This window comes from Myxine glutinosa, chromosome 13 (genome assembly GCF_964187855.1).
Source record: "Myxine glutinosa chromosome 13, kmMyxGlut1.1, whole genome shotgun sequence".
In the NCBI taxonomy this organism is placed as follows: Eukaryota; Metazoa; Chordata; class Myxini; order Myxiniformes; family Myxinidae; genus Myxine; species Myxine glutinosa.
In genome coordinates, this window is record NC_136273.1 from 9601226 (window position 1) to 9621214 (window position 19989).

The 19989-nt window shown below is 43.3% G+C and overlaps 1 protein-coding gene across 1 annotated transcript in view; it reads left to right on the plus strand.

Moving 5' to 3' along the window:
- The window catches only part of POMT1 (protein O-mannosyltransferase 1), an 88345-nt gene that overhangs the window by 29717 nt on the left and 38639 nt on the right, over positions 1–19989 (plus strand). The window contains exons 6-15 of the mRNA XM_068133721.2: positions 1436–1547; positions 1651–1716; positions 2484–2577; positions 5202–5357; positions 5691–5821; positions 9721–9816; positions 9949–10041; positions 10630–10726; positions 17399–17488; positions 18082–18202. Of these exons, the coding sequence (XP_067989822.2) occupies positions 1436–1547; positions 1651–1716; positions 2484–2577; positions 5202–5357; positions 5691–5821; positions 9721–9816; positions 9949–10041; positions 10630–10726; positions 17399–17488; positions 18082–18202 (1056 nt within the window). The remainder of the gene's footprint in view (positions 1–1435; positions 1548–1650; positions 1717–2483; positions 2578–5201; positions 5358–5690; positions 5822–9720; positions 9817–9948; positions 10042–10629; positions 10727–17398; positions 17489–18081; positions 18203–19989) is intronic.

Sequence of the window (19989 nt, forward strand, 5' to 3'; positions counted from 1 at the left end):
CACTCCCCTCCTCGTCAGTACGCCACTCAGTTCCCAAAACTTCTTCCATGCACATCTCACTCTAGCTACCGTTGCCGAGTCTGACACACCTTCTCCGTTCAGCATGTCTCCTAGGTAGCTAAATGTTTTCACACCTTCCAGCTCCTCGCCATCTCCAAGATCCAACTCAACATTTCCTCCATCTGCTGCTCCCTCTGTGCACACCTTACACTTGAATGTAGGTGCCACACTGGTTAATGACCCTCTCAGACCACTACATTTTTGATGAACCCACTCAGCGCACATTGTACATTAAATGGAGTTCACTCCGACACCCTTCCTGCACACAGCACACGGCCACTTCCCAGTTCTTTCCACCTCACCACATGCTTTACCACTTGCCATCACCTTCATCTTTCCGATATTCACCTTCAGACCTTTTGTCTACATGCATTCCTTCCACTTGTTCATCTTCTCCTTCAGTCCATCCATACTCTCCCCAATCAACACCATATCATCTGCATACAACTCCCACGGTAAACCCTCCTTTACGTTCCGAGCCAGCACATCCATCACAGCTACAAATAGTAGTGGACTTAGTACCGACCCCTGATGCACTCCCACCTTCACCTCAAACTCACCACTGTTCCCGTCCTTCGTCCTTACAGCTGTGCGCTCTCTCTCGTACATTGCCATCACTACTCTGATCAACCATTCCTCCACTCATAACTTCCTCAATGCCCATGTCACTACTTCGTGTGGAACCCTATTGAATGCTTTCTCCAGATCAACAAACCCAAGAAACAACTTCTTCCTCTTCTCCATGTACTTCTCCTGCAACTGCATCACAATAAAAAGCGTGTGTCGTTCCTCTTCCTGGCATAAATCCAAACTGCATTTCGTCGATCTTCACTTTCTTCCTTATCCTCCTTTCCAACACCCTTTCCAATACCTTCATTCCATGCTCCAATAACTTTATCGCTCGGTACGAGCCACACTCCAGAGGGTCACCTTTCCCCTTCTATAGAGGGACGAGGGTACTCAGTTCCCAATCCACTGGAATGCGGCCTTCTTTCACCACCAGATTGCAGTGTTATAAGATATTGGAAATGATATTGGAATTTACCATTTATCATTCGGGTTAGGACATTTATCAATGAACGTAGTGTTGTAGGATATTGGAAACATGATCGTGTTTACTTACACATTGTACAAATCTAGCATCTGCGTGCCGTGCTAATTTAAGCCAATGAGGAGACTTGTTGAGGGAATCGAACAATAATGCAGTAACAATACAATTGGGAATGCCACCTCAGAATTAATTTGCATTTGATGTTTGTATTTATTTATTTATTGGCATTTCAGACTATTTCTAATGTGTGTATTGTGAGGTCTGTGCTGCTCCATTTGTACCTTCTGCTTTTCTCTCATATTTTTGTTTCCGTTTTTGTACTAGACAATGCTCTTCTAACACAGTCTCGATTTATGCTCATGGAGTCCATTTTGATCTGCTTTTCCTTCCTGGCCATTGTGGCTTTCCTCAAGTTCCGCAGCATGCAAAAAACTCGGTACATCTCCACTTTCCTTTTTTTCACCTCCATTGCTGCTACATCACTTGCAAGTTTTGTTATTTTCAGTCTCAACTTGCATTTCCTGTGCCATTCTGCGTAGGCCTTTCTCTCGAACCTGGTGGGCTTGGCTTCTCCTCTGTGGGATGGCGATGTTTGCTGCTGTTGGGTACGAGTGCACTTTCACTTTGAAACTCCCATAAGGCCCTGTTGTTTTGCTTATTACACCACACGTGAAGCAATTGGTTCACTTTTTATATTTGTTTGTCTGTCTGACTGTCTGGCTACGGACGTCAGTTTATGATGGAGGAACAACTTGATTTCATTTTAATGTTATATTTTGATCACTGTAGAAGATGAATGGGAACACAAACCTGCAATTTGGCAGTACTTTTGCTCTGAATTTGGCAAATTGCACGGAATCTTTGGCCCGAGCAAGTATGAGCACAGAGGAGTGAGGTCATTGTTTGTCTTTTTGCCTCTCTGGCAATCAAACAAAACTGAAAATCATTCCAAACAGGAAAGTTACTGTTCCTAGGGATGTCATAAAAGACAAACGGGCCCGAATAACTAATTTAAGGTGTTATAAGGTGGTGTAAAAGACGGTGCATCATCGGCGGTAAACTTCGGGAATTTTTTCTTTTTTCTCCCGCCTTTCAAACTTTTATTTTGTTTCAGTCGAGTTATATACCGGAACACCATAGAGAACAAATCTTTCTCGGCACTTCCAAAAATCTCCAGTTTTGCAGTATGCTCTGGTCATATATAATGTCAGGTTCACTCCCGAGGTACTTGAAGTCATCCTCTCATGCACGTTTTATTTAATGGACACTTAAGACTAACGATAATGGAATTGGTGCTATTGTAAGTACAGAGTTAGCATTTGTCACTTTCTCATGTACATATTGTTAGAGAATGGTTTTGTGTGTGTTTCAGTGTAAAATATGTAGGTCTGTTCACCTGCTTCCTTCTGATGATTTTTGGTGCTACGGAGACCTGGAGCATCATTGGTGACCGATCCTTGTCACACGTAAGTTCATGAAAATCTGCTGTGTTAACTACATTAATACCCCACACATGGAGAGCATGGTTTGCATACCATACATCTCCCCATTTGTACTATTTTGAGATTTCCTTCATCTGCAGATTGTTTGGACCCTCAAGACTAATAAGTAAGTAAGTCTTGAGGGTCCAATCAATCTGCAGATGAAGGAAATCTCAAAATAGTACAAATGGGGAGATGTATGGTATGCAAACCATGCTCTACATGTGTGGGGTATTAATGTAGTTGAGTCCCATGCTCTACATGTGAGGAGTATTAATGTAGGTGAGTGCCATGCTCTACATGTGTGGAGTATTAATGTAGGTGAGTGCCATGCTCTACATGTGTGGTGTATTAATGTTGGTGAGTGCCATGCTCTACATGTGTGGAGTATTAATGTAGGTGAGTGCCATGCTCTACATGTGTGGGGTATTAATGTAGTTGAGTCCCATGCTCTACATGTGTGGAGTATTAATGTAGGTGAGTGCCATGCTCTACATGTGTGGTGTATTAATGTAGTTGAGTCCCATGCTCTACATGTGTGGAGTATTAATGTAGGTGAGTGCCATGCTCTACATGTGTGGGGTATTAATGTAGGTGAGTGCCATGCTCTACATGTGTGGAGTATTAATGTAGTTGAGTCCCATGCTCTACATGTGAGGAGTATTAATGTAGGTGAGTGCCATGCTCTACATGTGTGGAGTATTAATGTAGGTGAGTGCCATGCTCTACATGTGTGGTGTATTAATGTTGGTGAGTGCCATGCTCTACATGTGTGGAGTATTAATGTAGGTGAGTGCCATGCTCTACATGTGTGGGGTATTAATGTAGGTGAGTGCCATGCTCTACATGTGTGGAGTATTAATGTAGGTGAGTGCCATGCTCTACATGTGTGGAGTATTAATGTAGTTGAGTCCCATGCTCTACATGTGAGGAGTATTAATGTAGGTGAGTGCCATGCTCTACATGTGTGGAGTATTAATGTAGTTGAGTCCCATGCTCTACATGTGAGGAGTATTAATGTAGGTGAGTGCCATGCTCTACATGTGTGGAGTATTAATGTAGGTGAGTGCCATGCTCTACATGTGTGGAGTATTAATGTAGGTGAGTGCCATGCTCTACGTGTGTGGAGTATTAATGTAGGTGAGTGCCATGCTCTACATGTGTGGGGTATTAATGTAGGTGAGTGCCATGCTCTACGTGTGTGGAGTATTAATGTAGTTGAGTCGAGACATTCTCAGACTGAGCTGATTACTCCATGTTCAAGCTCTTAAAATGTTTGACAAAATGTAAGAAACACACACCTGACGTACACACACTTTCTCCCACATCCCGTCCTGTCCCGTCCCCCTCGCGCAACCAAACCCACCTTTATCTAGCAGGTGTAGTTCCTTAGTTCTTTCCTTCTTTAATTTACACGTTTGTTCCGTTGCCTCGCTTGGTGCATTATGTCACTGTCCTGTTATTGGTGTGTTCTCAACTTCTTACCTTTCTCCCCCTTCATCACCTTCCACTTCCATGAGTCTCGTTCAGTTTTGTAAACCCCAAATGTCCTTGGTCTACAAGGATACTTAGCATTCAGCGGTTCTGTAGGACAAGTAGACTGTATTTCATATAAACAGGTGAGACTGCTCTTTGTTTTCCATCTAAAGGTGTGAAAATATACTTCTTATGTGAAGAAAAATTTCCAAAAACAATTTTGACTGAAGGTTTGTTGTTGCTTCAGTTCTTTTAGAAATGCTAAATCCAACATTGCTTTTATTATGACATTCCTTGCCAGCCAAGCCTGGTGTTGACTTCGCGGTTAGGGTGCCGGCTTGGGATCCCAGGATCCTGGGTTCGAATCCCGGTCGATCGCTGAATTAACGCCAGGGGGGTTGACTCAGCCTGTCGTCCTTCCGAGGTCGGCAAATTGAGTACCATTTCACTGGTAATTCCCTGTGTGTCACAAGAGGCGACTAACAGGGTTGGCGGCAGGAAGGGCATCCGGCCGTAAAACATTGCTTCAAAAAGGGGACCACGGTGCCCGAAAAAGGCCAACCCCCGCTTTGTGGGAAAAAATGGCCTCTAAAGGCGGTTCCTTTCTATTCTTTGCCAGCCATTTTGGTATCACAAACCAGGATGGTTGAGCAGCCAAAGTCATTAACTGATTATTAGTCCCCTCGCAGTTTCCACCGAAGGGGACTTTCGGTTTGCTTTCGAGACATTTTCAGTCTGTCCCACCTGTGATTTTCCAGACTCTCCGCCCTCCCCCTTTAACATATTCAACTGAAACTTGGTACCTGGCCGAATGATAAGTTGCAGAACAAGTTTGAGTTTTGGGGTGTTTCACCAATTTTCCACAGAGTTATGCCATTTTTGGACTTGGGAAAAATCACACCCGTAGGGGACATGTATTGCAATGCAATTCTCGCTCTTGTTTTTCATATCCCATTTATTCCATTGAAGCTTGCGGTGTCGGCGGTTTCTATGTAAGGTATAAAACTGAGTTTGACCATCTGCAGTCCAACACTTCCTGTCTCCATCAACCACTTAATATTTTGGACCATTTGATTTCCAAAAGTTTAATCTGCCCTTGTTGTATTTAACACGCCATTGCCCTGTATCCTCAGCTACGCATAACATGCCACATTCTGGCCCAGCTCCTGGGGATGGTGCTTTGGCCAGCTGTGCTCTACCTCGCAATGTTTTGCCTTCACTTCAATCTGCTGTGGCATGCTGGGCCTCATGATCACATGATGACGAGTGCCTTCCAGGCCAGTCTCCAGGTACACATGGCTTACCATGATGTTTTCTTTCATCTTTTATCTCTTGAGGACGAGGATGATTGTGAAGTTATTTGACGATACCCCATACGATGCAGCAGATATTGGGGCAAGGTAAACCTAAAATCATTTTTACCCGGTGGCATAATGTTTAAAATGGCCGCTCTGATTCTGGGAGGTCGGTGGCTCGATTCTGGCCCTGGCCGAGTAGTAACAAATACGTGCGTGCACGTGTGCTTGACTTGATCGACAAACCACATGATGCACTTGTTTTGCATTACTATGTATTACATTCTTTGAGTGGCTAAATGTTCACAGTGATGTTTATGTGTACAGGGTGGGCTGGCACGTGTGACACATGGACAGCCACTTGTAATAGCATATGGCTCTCAGGTGACACTTCGCAGCACACACCATCAGCCGCTGCCATGCTGGCTTCACTCGCATCAGGAGCTATATCCCATCATGTACGTCTTAAAAAAGTCAGAATGCAAAGTACTTCGTGGGTACCTTGATGGCGTCAGAGAAGAACCTTGTGGAAGGTTCTCATTTAAATATAACGCATTGTTAAATGAAAGACATCGTTGGACCTTCTGTAAATGATTTCTTGCTCATTATTTGTGTTACTCCCTCCTCAATTTATAATGCTTAAAATGTGTTTTTTGTACTGTGCATTAACAAATAACAAAAACAACTGGAACGGCACTCGGTAGAGCGCATACCTCCGCCAGGCTGAACACTTTATGTTTTGTATCCCACTGATAGGCCGGATCTGGATTCAGACCTGAACCAAAATCTAATCTGCTTATTCTTGTCACCTAACCAACTCTTCCACCTAGTTTATTCATAACTTGTCCATAACATTTTAAAATATCATGTTATATATCGCTTTTCACCCGATCTCTCAATGGTGAAGAATCACTTTTAAAAAACAACAAAAAAATTTCTCGTATCCGAATCCATATCGAGATCTTCACCAAAACGAACAGATTCGTTCTTGTAACGCACCCAACCTCTCCACCAACTTTCGTCCAAATCCGTCTATAACTTTTAGAGGTATCGTGCTATATATCGGTTTTAGGCCTATTGTGGCGGACACAAAAGCCCACTGGCGTGGTGACATCATTCCGCGCACCAAGTGGGCGGTGGCCACGCCCGAGGGGTAGGCGTGGCCTCATGATATACACCGGGTGCGCAGCCCGGAGCCGGAGCGCGCCAGTGTTACAGTGAGCTCCTGAAATAAAGACGCTTATAAGTTACCGCTTGTCCGCTTCCTCCTTGCTCGCAAGCAGCGCGCGTAACGCCGCGCTTTACTATCACTCAATGGTGAAGAATCACTTGAAAAATTCTCTGATCCGGATTCAAATCTTCACCAAAACCGAATCTGTTCTTCCTTGTCACACACACAACCTGTCCACCAAGCTTCGTCCAAATCCGTCCACAACGTTTTGAGATATCCTGCTATGCATCGTTTTTGGCCCTATCTCCCAATGATGAAGAATCACAAAAAAAAAAATTCTCGTAGCCGGATCCGAATCCGGATCTTCACCAAAATCTAATAATTTCGTCCGTGTCACACACGCTGCATCTCTGCTAAATTTAGTCTGTGTCAGTCCACGTTTCGAGATGTCTGTTTGTTTGTCTGTCTGTGAACAAGATAAAGCTAAACACATCACCTCCATCCACCTTCGGTTGCGGAGGTAACTCGAGAGTTCATAGAAGACGATACCCCACATTGTTCAAGTATTTACTTCAATTTCCATAAAATAATGATTTTGAAGAATGTTTTAAAAAGTCCGGTTAGTTTAGCCGTTCTGAAGCAGTTTTATACACCACCCTTGTGCTACGTAATAAGGAGACGCTGATTCACAGTTTACAACATGGAGGCTTTATTGATACCCTCTCACGTGCCCCACCCTCTCATGCTATAATATGTCGATATATAGCATGGTTCTTGGAAGTATTATGAAGGCGAAGTGTCGGTTCAAGTTGTGTTTTTCAATACGGCGATACTTTCTTTGCAAACTAAGCACACAGCTTGCCCTGCTCCATCTGCAAAGAAGTATTTTGAAGTCAACTCCTTGTTAAAGACTCTGTGTTCAGCGTCCACGTTTCTCTTCTTCGATAAACTCGTGTTTGTATCCATCCACTGAAGTGCGACAAAGGCGAATTCCATTCCTGCAAAACCGATGACTATATCGCTAATTTTCGCACGACTCCAGTGATAAACCATTTGTTGCTATGATTAGTAACGTAATCATAGCAACCAATCATAGGACTTTGTTTTCCTGCTGTACAGCGTTTACTGATGAAGTAAATGAAAAGTCCCCCAAATGTTATTGCTTCGACTGTGTTTAAAATAACCATTTTGATTAAAACACAACAATCTGGTTTTTTTAAAGGGTGGAAGAATGTAGTCTGGTCTCGGAGTCATGGCGGCCGGGACAGAAGTAATTTATGGGCCAGATCCGGCCTCCGGGTCGTATTTTGCCTACCCCTGGTCTAAAGGGTACTTTCCAATAGTAGTCAGGACCTTAGGGGTTGAAAGGGTCCAATCTCCGGATCATAATTTGCCTACCCCTGGTCTAAAGGGTACTTTCCAATCGTAGTCAGGACCTTAGGGGTTGAAAGGGTCCAACCTCCGGATCGTAATTTGCCTACCCCTGGTCTAAAGGGTACTTTCCAATCGTAGTCAGGATCTGAGGGGTTGAAAGGGTCCAACCTCCGGATCGTAATTTGCCTACCCCTGGTCTAAAGGGTACTTTCCAATAGTAGTCAGGATCTGAGGGGTTGAAAGGGTCCAACCTCCGGATCGTAATTTGCCTACCCCTGGTCTAAAAGGTACTTTCCAATAGTAGTCAGGATCTAAGGCGTTGAAAGGGTCCAACCTCCGGATCGTAATTTGCCTACCCCTGGTCTAAAGGGTACTTTCCAATAGTAGTCAGGATCTGAGGGGTTGAAAGGGTCCAACCTCCGGATCGTAATTTGCCTACCCCTGGTCTAAAAGGTACTTTCCAATAGTAGTCAGGATCTAAGGCGTTGAAAGGGTCCAACCTCCGGATCGTAATTTGCCTACCCCTGGTCTAAAGGGTACTTTCCAATAGTAGTCAGGATCTGAGGCGTTGAAAGGGTCCAACCTCCGGATCGTAATTTGCCTACCCCTGGTCGAAAGGGTACTTTCCAATAGTAGTCAGGGTCTAAGGGGTTGAAAGGGTCCAACCTCCGGATCGTAATTTGCCTACCCCTGGTCGAAAGGGTACTTTCCAATAGTAGTCAGGGTCTAAGGGGTTGAAAGGGTCCAACCTCCGGATCGTAATTTGCCTACCCCTGGTCGAAAGGGTACTTTCCAATAGTAGTCAGGGTCTAAGGGGTTGAAAGGGTCCAATCTCTCAAGCATGTTGAAAAGGCCCAAGTGGTCTAAAGCTCTGAATGATAACGGGTCCAAGCTCTCTAACATGTGTGAAGGGTGCAAAGGGGTCTTAATGCTGCTAAGGTCTAAGCTAAGGGGTCTAAAGGGAGTCGAGGGACTTGAGGGCTTGTAAATGGTATGTGGGGTCTTAAGGGTATAAATGTCTCAAGTGTGAAGGGGTCTAATGATATTAAAAGGGCCTTAAAGGTAAAATGGGTCTTAAGGGATCTTAAAGGTCTTGGGGTTTTAAGGACCTTGGGGGTAATAACAATGATCTTGGGGGGTGAGGGCGGAAGGGTATTAAGGGTTTCCAGGGGGTCTTTATGGTCTTGAGGGTGGTCTTAATGGTCTTGGGAGGGGGGGGGGGGGGTGGTCTTAAGTATCTTAGGGATGTTCAGGATCTTAGGGGTCTTAAAGGGTGTTGGGGTGTTAGGGATCTTAGGATTTTGGGGTCTAAGGGTTTGGGTTTTATGGGGGTCTTGAGGTTCTAATCTGTCTTTGGGTCTTTCGGGGTCTTCTGGGTGTCAATGGGTTTAAAGGTATAGAGGGGTGGGTCTAAAGGTATAGAGTGGTGGGTCTAAAGGATATAAATGTCTAACTGCATATAAAGGGTCTTCAAAGGGTCTAACGGGTGTCAACAGTCGAAAGGTTTAAAAGGCACGTTCCAATTTTACGCAATTAATAGATTTGGTCAGGGTGCAAATGACATTCAAACAGTACGAAATTAAAAGACATGCCGAGGCGTCACGCCTTCACGGACCGACCGTGTTTTTCCGTTTTATATACTGTAGAAAGATTATTCCCACACCCTTTGTATGATGCATTCCGGATTTTCTCTTCCTTGCCAGGTATCAGTTGAGCAGTTTGCCGAAGCACTGACTCTGCTCATGAGATGAGACTTTATATTCATCGTATTGTGTAACTATTGATTGCTTGTAACTGTGTGTGTACCTGTAGGTACCAAGATGGACGAGGCAGTTCTCACCAGCAGCAGGTGACCTGTTATCCTTTCAAGGATGTCAATAACTGGTGGATTGTGAAGGATCCAAGGAGGTAATGAAAGTTTGGTAAACCTCCAACTCTCCTAAACTCCCTCCACTTCCTTCTCGGAATGGAGTCATTGGGCAACATGGAATTAATGTTTTGGTGTTGTTGTTTTTTTTTATTGTTTAAAAAAAAAATCAGACAGTCCACCTATGTCGATATTCCTCCACATCCTGTTCGACATGGAGACGTTATTCAGCTCATTCATGGCATGTCAGGCAAAATACTCAACAGGTAACAGTATTGTGTTTTTCTTTGCTTTTGTTTTTTATTTTTCCGCTCACGATTTGCTTTATTTATTTTGGAGTTTGGGATAGATGTAATTTGCAGTTATTGTTTGCGTTAACATGAATTTGGGGGCATAATATACAGGTGGTGGCCAAAAAAAATTGGAAACACCTGGGTAAATGAGGGACACCAAGCAACGGCTTCCACTCAGGTGTGGCCCATGTCTTAATTAAGCAAATAACATCCCGGCATGCTTAGGTTCATGTATAAACATGCTGCACAGGCCTGGTTGCCTATAATTATGTCTAGCATGGCTGCAATAGCAGACCCCACCCCCAAACGCATGGCACTCACTTATTTTCACATGGCACTCACTCCTCTAGAACACGTCCTGAGCATTATAAGATGTATGATGGTATTGGCTTAAAGCGAATGAAGCTTTATTCCAAATGTGAAGTGTGAATGGCTGAGGAAATGAGAATGCAAAGATGAAAAACGATCTGTGCCGAATGCCATCCTGGAACTGCGTGTGCGATGCCATAGTACATACGTGTTTCATGCAAACGGTCTGTACACCTGTGCGTCTTATTTCAGCCACAACGTGGCCGCACCAGTGACTCCAACATGCCAAGAGGTCTCCTGCTATGTAGATCACAACATCAGCATGCCGGCACAGACTTATTGGCGAGTGGTGAGGTCTTGTTGGCATTTGGTTAAACCACCACTAAAGACGAGTTTAGTGCTGTAAGATCTTTGGAGATAGAGATTTGACTTGTTTGTATCAAATGCAATTTGTCTCTGTGATTGGTACTTATGCCTGAATAATGTGTATGCTTGCAAAAATGGCAATTATATATACAGTCACGTGAAAAAGTAAGTACACCCCATGTAAAGTTTTGACTTTTTCAACATATTTCAACATACGGTTATTTGATCTTCATTTCAACAACATTGAAAGATAAAGGTGATATAATACAACAAATATCATGAAACATTTACATTTTGTAGTCCATTGTATAATTTAAAGAAACATAAATGCAAATTTCGCATGTGGAAAAAGTAAGTACACCCCTACATTTATCACTACTTCAAATACCTAAAATTAGAATCAGGTGCACCAGCTCAGGTGCAAATGATTAGAACATCATTAGAGAGGATATTGGAGGAACCTGTCTTATTTAAACCTCAGACATTTAGTTTGGTTTTCTCTTTGTTGTTGAAGTGTGCGGCGTCACCATGCCTAGATCAAAATAGCTCTCTGAGGCCTTCAGAAAGAAGGTTATAGATGCCTACGAGTCTGGGAAGGGATTTAAAAAGATCTCCAATCAATTTGAAATCAATCATTCGACTGTCCGGAAGATCATCTACAAGTGGAGAAGATTCCAAACAACTGCCAACTTGTTCAGGCCAGGCCGCCCCAGCAAGTTCAGCCCGAGAGCAGACCGCAAGATGCTGAAAGAAGTCTCTAAGAAACCCAGAATGTCATCACGGGACCTACAGGTAGCTCTTGCCACTGTTGATGTCAAAGTGCACGAGTCTACCATTAGAAAGAGGCTGCACAAATTTGATCTACATGGGAGGTGTGCCAGGAGGAAACCGTTTCTGTCCAGAAAGAACATCAGGGCAAGACTAAAGTTTGCCAATGAACACCTAGGCAAAGACCAGCACTTCTGGAACAATGTGCTCTGGACAGATGAGTCAAAGGTAGAGCTATTTGGCCACAGTACCAGAAGACATGTTTGGCAAAAACCAAAGACAGCATTTGACCACAAGAACCTGATACCAACTGTAAAGCATGGCGGTGGAAATATTATGGTTTGGGGCGGCTTTGCTGCATCAGGGCCTGGGCAGCTCACCATCACAGAATCCACAATGAATTCTTCATTGTACCAGAGGGTGCTTGAGGATAATGTGAGGCCATCTGTTGGAAAGTTGAAGCTCAACCGAAGGTGGACCTTGCAACAAGACAATGACCCTAAATATACCAGTAAATCCACCAAGGAATGGCTGAAAAGAAAGAAATGGAAGGTTCTGGAATGGCCGAGTCAAAGCCCGGATCTAAATCCCATCGAGATGTTGTGGGGGGGATTTGAAACGAGCTGTGCATGCAAGAAACCCCTCAAACATCGCACAGCTGAAATAATTCTGCATGGAGGAGTGGGCAAAAATTTCTCCCAGTCGATGTCAGAGACTGGTAGACAGTTATAAGAAACGCCTACTTGAGGTTGTTTCTGCCAAAGGGGGCAATACCACCTATTAGAGCCAAGGGTGTACTTACTTTTTCCACATGCTAAATTTGCATTTATGTTTATTTAAATTATACAATGGACTACAAAATGTAAATGTTTCATGATATTTGTTATATTATATCACCTTTATCTATCAATATTGTTGAAATGAAGATCAAATAGCTGTATGTTGAAATATGTTGAAAAAGTCAAAACTTTACATGGGGTGTACTTACTTTTTCACGTGACTGTATATGATGATGTGAGTCTTCACCTTGGACGAATCTCTTCCCTTCGTTGGCGTGCTCACTATGCATTGTGTGACAGCTCTATAGTCCAAAGTGGGACTCACAGCGTCCATCGCAGGCATATACTGGTCCTTGCAAACACGAACCGTGGGGAAACACGACCCGAACATATATCTATTTTGAACCGTGGGGTCTTTCTCCCATTTATGGCGGCCACTTCCCATGCTGCGTGCACATGGGCAACACAACACAACAGGCATTTTAAGGCCATTTTCCCTGCTAGAGCGGGGGTTAGCCTTGCAGTCCCCATGACAATCTTCTCCATTTTGCCCTATTTTCTGCATCTCCCCATGTTTAACCCCCTTGCCCGCATTTATTCTTCCACCACCTTTAGCCATATCTTTCTCGGTCTTCCCCATCCTCTACTTCATTCTACATTCATTTCCATCACTCTTTTCAGCCAGTCACTTTCATCCTTCCTCAGCACATGACCAAACCATCTCAACCTGTTTCTCTTTACAGCATCAATCACAGGCTCTATTCCCATCATCTTTCGCAATTCATCATTTGTCTTCCTCTCTCTCAACGATACACCGCACATCCACCAAACCATTTGCATTTTCATCCCTTTCCAGCCTTCGTTGCTGCTCTACGTTCATTACCCATGTCTCGCTCCCATAAATCATAACACTTCTCACACATGCAGAATACACCTTTCCCTTCAGCTTCAACGACACTCCCCTTCTCGTCAGCACGCCACTCAGTTCCCAAAACCTCTTCCATGCACATCTCACTCTAGCCACCATTGCCTCGTCTGATCCACCTTCTCCATTCAGCATGTCTCCCAGGTAGCAAAATGTTTTCACATCTTCCAGCTTCATGCCGTCTCCAAGATCCAACTCAACATTTCCTCCATCTGCAGCTCCCTCTGTGCACACCTTGCACTTGGATGTAGCTGCCACACTGGTTAATGCCCCTCTCAGACCATTACATTTTTGATGAACCCACTCTGCGCACATTGTACATTGAATGGAGTTCACTCCGACACCCTTCCTGCACACAGCACAGGGCCACTTCCCAGTTCTTTCCACCTCACCACATGCTTTACCACTTGCCATCACCTTCGTCTTTCCAATATTCACCTTCAGACCTTTTGTCTCCATACATTCCTTCCACTTGTTAATTTTCTCCTTCAGTCCATCCATACTTTCTGCAATCAACACCAGATCATTTGCATACAACAACTCCCATGGTAAACCCTCCTTTACGTTCTGAGCCAGCACCTCCATCACAACTACAAATAGTAGTGGACTTAGTACCGACCCCTGATGCCCTCCCACCTTCACCTCAAACTCACCACTGTTCCCATCCTTCATCCTTGCAGCTGTGCGTGCTCTCTCATATATTGCCATCACTACTCTGATCAACCATTCCTCCACTCCTAACTTCCTCAATGCCCATGTCACTACTTCACGTGGAACCCTATCGAATGCTTTCTCCAGATCAACAAACCCAAGAAACAAGTTCTTCCTTTTCTCCATGTATGACTGTACGTCTCCTGCAACTGCCTCACAATGAAAAGCGCGTCTGTCGTTCCTCTTCCTGGCATAAATCCAAACTGCATTTTGTCGATCTTCACTTTCATCCTTATCCTCCTCTCCAACACCCTTTCCAATACCTTCATACCATGCTCATGGGCAAAGCTCAATATTCCACTTTTTAAATTACTGGAGAACATGCATGAATAATGTTGATGCTAAATGTTTTTTCGCAAGCAGGATATTTGACATTCTTTTTCGACAGTTCCGACCTCCACCGTCCGATGTTGCACCAACCACTTCACGGTGGGTGGTTAAGAAGCTCAGAGTTTTGGCTCTAAGTGTAGCCAAGAGTGCAACACAATTAACCTTTTTGAAGGCCATGAAATCATTTAAATTGATACATTAAACTTTTCCCGTGACTGGGGCCAGGTGCTTTTGTCTGGTCCATTTACTTCCTTAAAATTGCCCTACGATGTTTGATGCGTGGGCCAATTCCAAAGTTGCGCGTATGTCCTTGCCAGGCCCAACCACTCCCATATCGCGAAGCCTCCTTGTGCCCACCTGTAATACCAACCTTCGTCACTCCGTGGCAGTAATGTAACTTTGCTTCTGCTGAGCTGCAATCGATAGAGACACATTGCAAGCAAAGTTTTATTATATGGACGTGCTGTATGTAAAAAAAAAAAAAAAAACCACCTTTAGAGGCCATTTTTCCCTGCAAGCGGGGGTTGGCCTTTTTCGGGAACTGTGGTTGTTGTTGTTGTTTTTCGGTCCCCTTTTTGAAGCAATGTTTTACGGCCGGATGCCCTTCCTGACGCCAACCCTTTTTGCCGCCTTTAACGACAAACAGGGAATTACCAGTGAACTGGTCCTCAATTAGCCGACCTCGGAAGGATGACAGGCTGAGTCAACCCCCCTGGCGTTAATTCAGCGATCGACCGGGATTCGAACCCAGGATCCTAGGATCCTAAGCTGACACCCTAGCCGCTAGCCCAACACCAGGGTTAAAGACGACGCTGTATGTAAGAATAAAAATTTCATGTTCTGTTGGGCATATGACCCGTTCATGTTGGCAGGTCACATGTTCACTTTGATAACAAGTCCAAGCTGAAATGAGATCCATTCTTAAATGAGTCAGCATTTTGGATGCAGCAAAACATTTGTTTGGTTCGTCATTCGTGAGGAGGGATAAATTTGATGGCAAAATCTAAACGATCTGGATTTGTGGAAGAATGAGCCGTCCTTTTTTTTTTTTTTTTTTTTTAAAATTAATATGAGGATAATCTATATATATAAAACACAGTTTGTGTGTGTGTGTGTGTGTGTGTGTGTGTGTGTGTGTGTGTGTGTGTGTGTGTGTGTGTGTGTGTGTGTGTGTGTGTGTGTGTGTGTGTGTGTGTGTGTGTGTGTAATGTTACCGATAGACTCCTAAACGGAGAGGCTTACGTGCTTGATATTTGGCATAGACATGGCCATTGAGCCTGGGACGAACATGGCCGAACTCAAAATATTTGACGATCCATATTTTTTATTCATATTTACCTCAGCGCACGGAATCAACGGAATCAGAGCAGGTGGGCGCTGATTCGCTCAGAGCGATCACGTGATGACGCTATGACGCTATGAACGCTATGACGCTATGAACGCTATGACGCTATGAAAAAAAAAATCGCTATGAAACGCTATGAACGCTATGAACGATATGACGCTATGAACGCTATGAATGCTATGACGCTATGAAAAAAAAAATCGCTCGCTTTACCAAGGGGCTCGCTCTCCCCCCGTTCCCCTCCCCTCCCCCGCCCGGCAATGCCGGGTACTTCTGCTAGTATACCATAATGAAGTACAGCATCAACTCTGTTAATGAATGTAGGCTTTGTTTACACCGTTAAATTCAGGGAACAGAACACAAGATAATTTGAGCAAAAATAAAAATAGGTGTTCGTATGAACAAGGTATAATATTTGGTGCTGTTAAAGTTCTACGAGACAAATTTATGACTCAAATCGATAGCTTGGGGAATGCTCTCTCTTAGTGCAAGTATGTACACTACCGGTCAAAAGTTTTAGAACACCTCAATTTTTCAAGTTTTTTTTGAAATTTACATTTTATTGAAATTATTGAAATTTATTGAAATTATTGAAAATTATGAAATTTACAGTCTTCAGTAGTCCACTGGCAGTGCTTCATGGCCCAGGCAAGCCTCTTTTTCTTATTTTGCCATCTTAGCAATGGCTTTCTTACTGCCACTCGACCTGTCAAACCTGCAGCTCAAAGTCTTCTCTTCACAGTGGAAACTGAGACTTGCTTACTTCGACCAGTGTTAAGCTGTGCTTGAAGCTATTGTCCTGTGAGCCGCCTATCACGCAAGCTGTTGACTCTCAGAAACTTGTCTTCTGATTCTGTTGTGGCTTTGGGTCTGCCAGACCTCTTCCTGTCAGAGTTTCCTCCAGTTTCCAAGTGCCTTTTGATGGTGTAGGAAACTGTACTCACTGACACCTTGGCTTTCTTTGCAATTTCTCTAAAGGAAAGACCGACACTTTTAAGGGTTATAATGGTCTGTCTGTCTTCCTTTGTTAATTGCCTTTTTCTCGCCATTTTGATAGCAATATACTACTTCCTGCATTGCAATATTGTCCAAATAATGCTTCAGAGGGTGTAATAACAGTCTGTTCCAATACTGCTTTTATACAGACGGAGTTTGTAATCAGCAGAGGTTGGGACACCTGCAGGAATTGTTTGCATAAACTTTCAAGGCTTAATTTACTTAAATTGCTGCAGAACAGCTGTAAGTTGTTAACCCATTACTTGTTCCCTGAAGAAGGCCTTTTTTTTACAATATAACTGTGCAATTTATATTATTTTCCCGTTTTTTTGCGAACCTAAACTTTTTTTTTAACCTCGAGCAGTTTACTGCTTACCTTTGTACCATTTCAGGTTATTCACTGGACTTGAATTGCTTAAATTTCAATAAAAACTGGAAAAATTGAGGCGTTCAAAAAGTTTTGACCGGTCGTGTATAATGATGTAAACAAAAATGGATTACATTATGAGGTCAAAGGTCCCATTTGGTAAAAATTCTGTTGCTGCGCTAACTTATGAACCAGTGATGGGATGTTGACCAAACTTGGTAAAAGTATATATTATGATGTAAAGACTAACTGATAGATTTCAGCATTAAAGGTCATGTCAGGTAAAAATGTGATACTTGAGACCAACCGAATGGATTTAAATCAAACTTGGTACAAGTATGTATAATGATGTGATAATGTGAGCGGAGGCTTATTGGTCAGTCGAAGCGTGTCGTGCTCGTTATTTTTTGTAATGGTTGTTTACTGTTTTGCAGGAACTAGCAAAACATGAGGGAAGAGAGGTATGGAAGACTATAACCTCTCAGGTCAAATTATTCCATGTTAACACGACAGCTGTCCTGAAGGTTTGTATTTATTCTTGTTTCTCAATCATAAGTACCATATTTTTCAGTGTACAAGTCAATATGAAGTGGAGTACAAGACAAACCTTAATCAACCGTGTGTGTGTGTATGTGTGTTTGTGTGTGTTTGTGTATGTATACATGTATATGTGTGTGTATACATACTGTATATATATATATATATATATATATATATATCCCCTTTCAAAGGACGTCAACGCAGGAGGATGAAATTTGGCCCATCATAAGCATGTGCTATGATTGATTGTCCGTGCTCTATTGTTCTTATTTTTAAGGTTAAGCATCAAGCATGGAAGAAGCATGTGCCATTTTTAGTGTTTGGTATGACTCAGCCAGGATTCAAACCGCCGACCTCCCAGACCCAGAGTAGACACTCTAACCATTAAGCCACCGAGTCTTGTGTCGAACAATGCCACAAGTGTATTAGACCACTGGTGCAAACTAGTTTATAGCTTTTTGTTTCTTGGAGAGCGATCTTTTTGGGGATTATCCATGTTTTTCCTGGGTACTCCTTGGCATTTGCTTGTTAACCTTTGTGCACGCATCTACTCACTTGTGTGTGTGTGTGCACGCAGCTCAGTGGCGTTCACCTTCCAGACTGGGCCTTCAGGCAGCTGGAAGTTGTGGCTGACCGGGCTGTTTCACTGCACCAGGATAATATGTTGTGGAATGTGGAAGAACATCGCTATGGGTTCTGTGAGTAAAAGTTTACTTCCTCGTATCTTTTGAGCACATCTTCATTGCATCGTCTTCAGTTATTTTTTAAATCAAATTTTCTCATGTTGTTTTTCCTTGCTTAATCTATCGTTCACTACCATTTGGTATTTTTTGGTAAAATGTAATTTTTCATTTCATTTTCATCAAATGTACTTTTAAAAATCATTACTAGCGATAAACCCGTCCAGATGGGTTAATTCACCCAGAATTGAATTTTCGTATGACTTGTAATACCCCAATCTCACCGTGAGCAGCGCTATGTCATACATATTTACATTGAGAGAATAGGGGTGCTGTGCCCGAACCCTCAACCCCAGGAACTGTGCGTTTTTGTTTTTTTATTGCCTAAAACTTATTGCCTAAAAATTGAGTACCAGTTCACTGGTAATTCCCTGTTTGTCGTTAAAGGCGGCAAAAAGGGTTGGCGTCAGGAAGGGCATCCGGCCGTAAAACATTGCTTCAAAAAGGGGACCGAAAAACAACAACAACCACAGTTCCCGAAAAAGGCCAACCCCCGCTTGCGGGGAAAAATGGCCTCTAAAGGTGGTTTTTTTTTTTTATTGCCTAAAACTTTCCCGTGCACCCCTTGAGTGCAATCACCAGTTTTCGACCATCAATCTCATTTAAAACAAACAAAAAAAACTCTTTTTTATCCCCACCATTTTTGAAACACAAAACATGAGGATATTGTTGTGTCTGTCTGTCTGTCCATCACTCTATCTCCTCTGAAAGGGTTGTGCAGAAATTGGCCAAACTTGGTAGTTGTAATCGCCACATAGCACGAATTTGCAAGAGCAGTATAATTTCTGGCCTCGCTCCCTGGGGCGGGGTCAAAAGGTTGAATACTATAAATTATTATGAACTAGCCGAAAGCACCCGGCGTTGCCCGGGTTCTTTTTGAATGAATTTACTACTATAATTCAGCTTTTACTCGCGGCCGTAGAAGATTGACGACTATAATTCAGCTCAGCTTTCAATTGCGAAATGGGCCCAGCCCGGCCGAAGCGGCCTCGACCGGCCTCGCCACCTAGCCTATAACCTTCCCGGGCCCCGCCCTGACATTTTTGGTTCTTTTTGAATGAATTTACTACTATAATTCAGCTTTTACTCGCGGCCGTAGACGATTGACTACAATAATTCAGCTCAGCTTTTAATTGCGAAATGGGCCCAGCCCGGCTGAGGTGGGCCTCGACCGGCCTCGCCACCTCGCCTATAACTTTCCCGGGGCCCTTCCCGACATTTTTGGTTCTTTTTGAATGCATTTACTACTATAATTCAGCTTTTACTCGCGGCCGTAAAGATTGACTACTATAATTCAGCTCATCTTTTAATTGCGAAATGGGCCCAGCCCGGCCGAGGTGGGTGGGCCTTGACCGGCCTCGCCACCTAGCCTAAAACCTTCCCGGGGCCCGTCCCGACATTTTTTGTATTGGAGGTTTCTTCCTATCTTTCACCGTTCAAGAGATTAGCTTGTGCAGACAAACAAACAAACAAAAACTTTCATTAAAAAAAAATATATATATATAGATTACAATTGCGGGAACATTTGAAAATGAAACGTTGTACATGCAATCAACATTGGGGGATGCATGAAATATGCAATGCTTTTTTGGATTTGTTCCCTGGTTCATGCACCAGGGTGTGGGGTCTTTGGGTCTTTGGGTCATCAGGGTCAAAGCAAGATTATTATTATTATTATTATTATTTTTAAACTAAAATTTGATATTGGGGCATTTCTGGTTTCATTTGTGATGGAGACCTCTCTG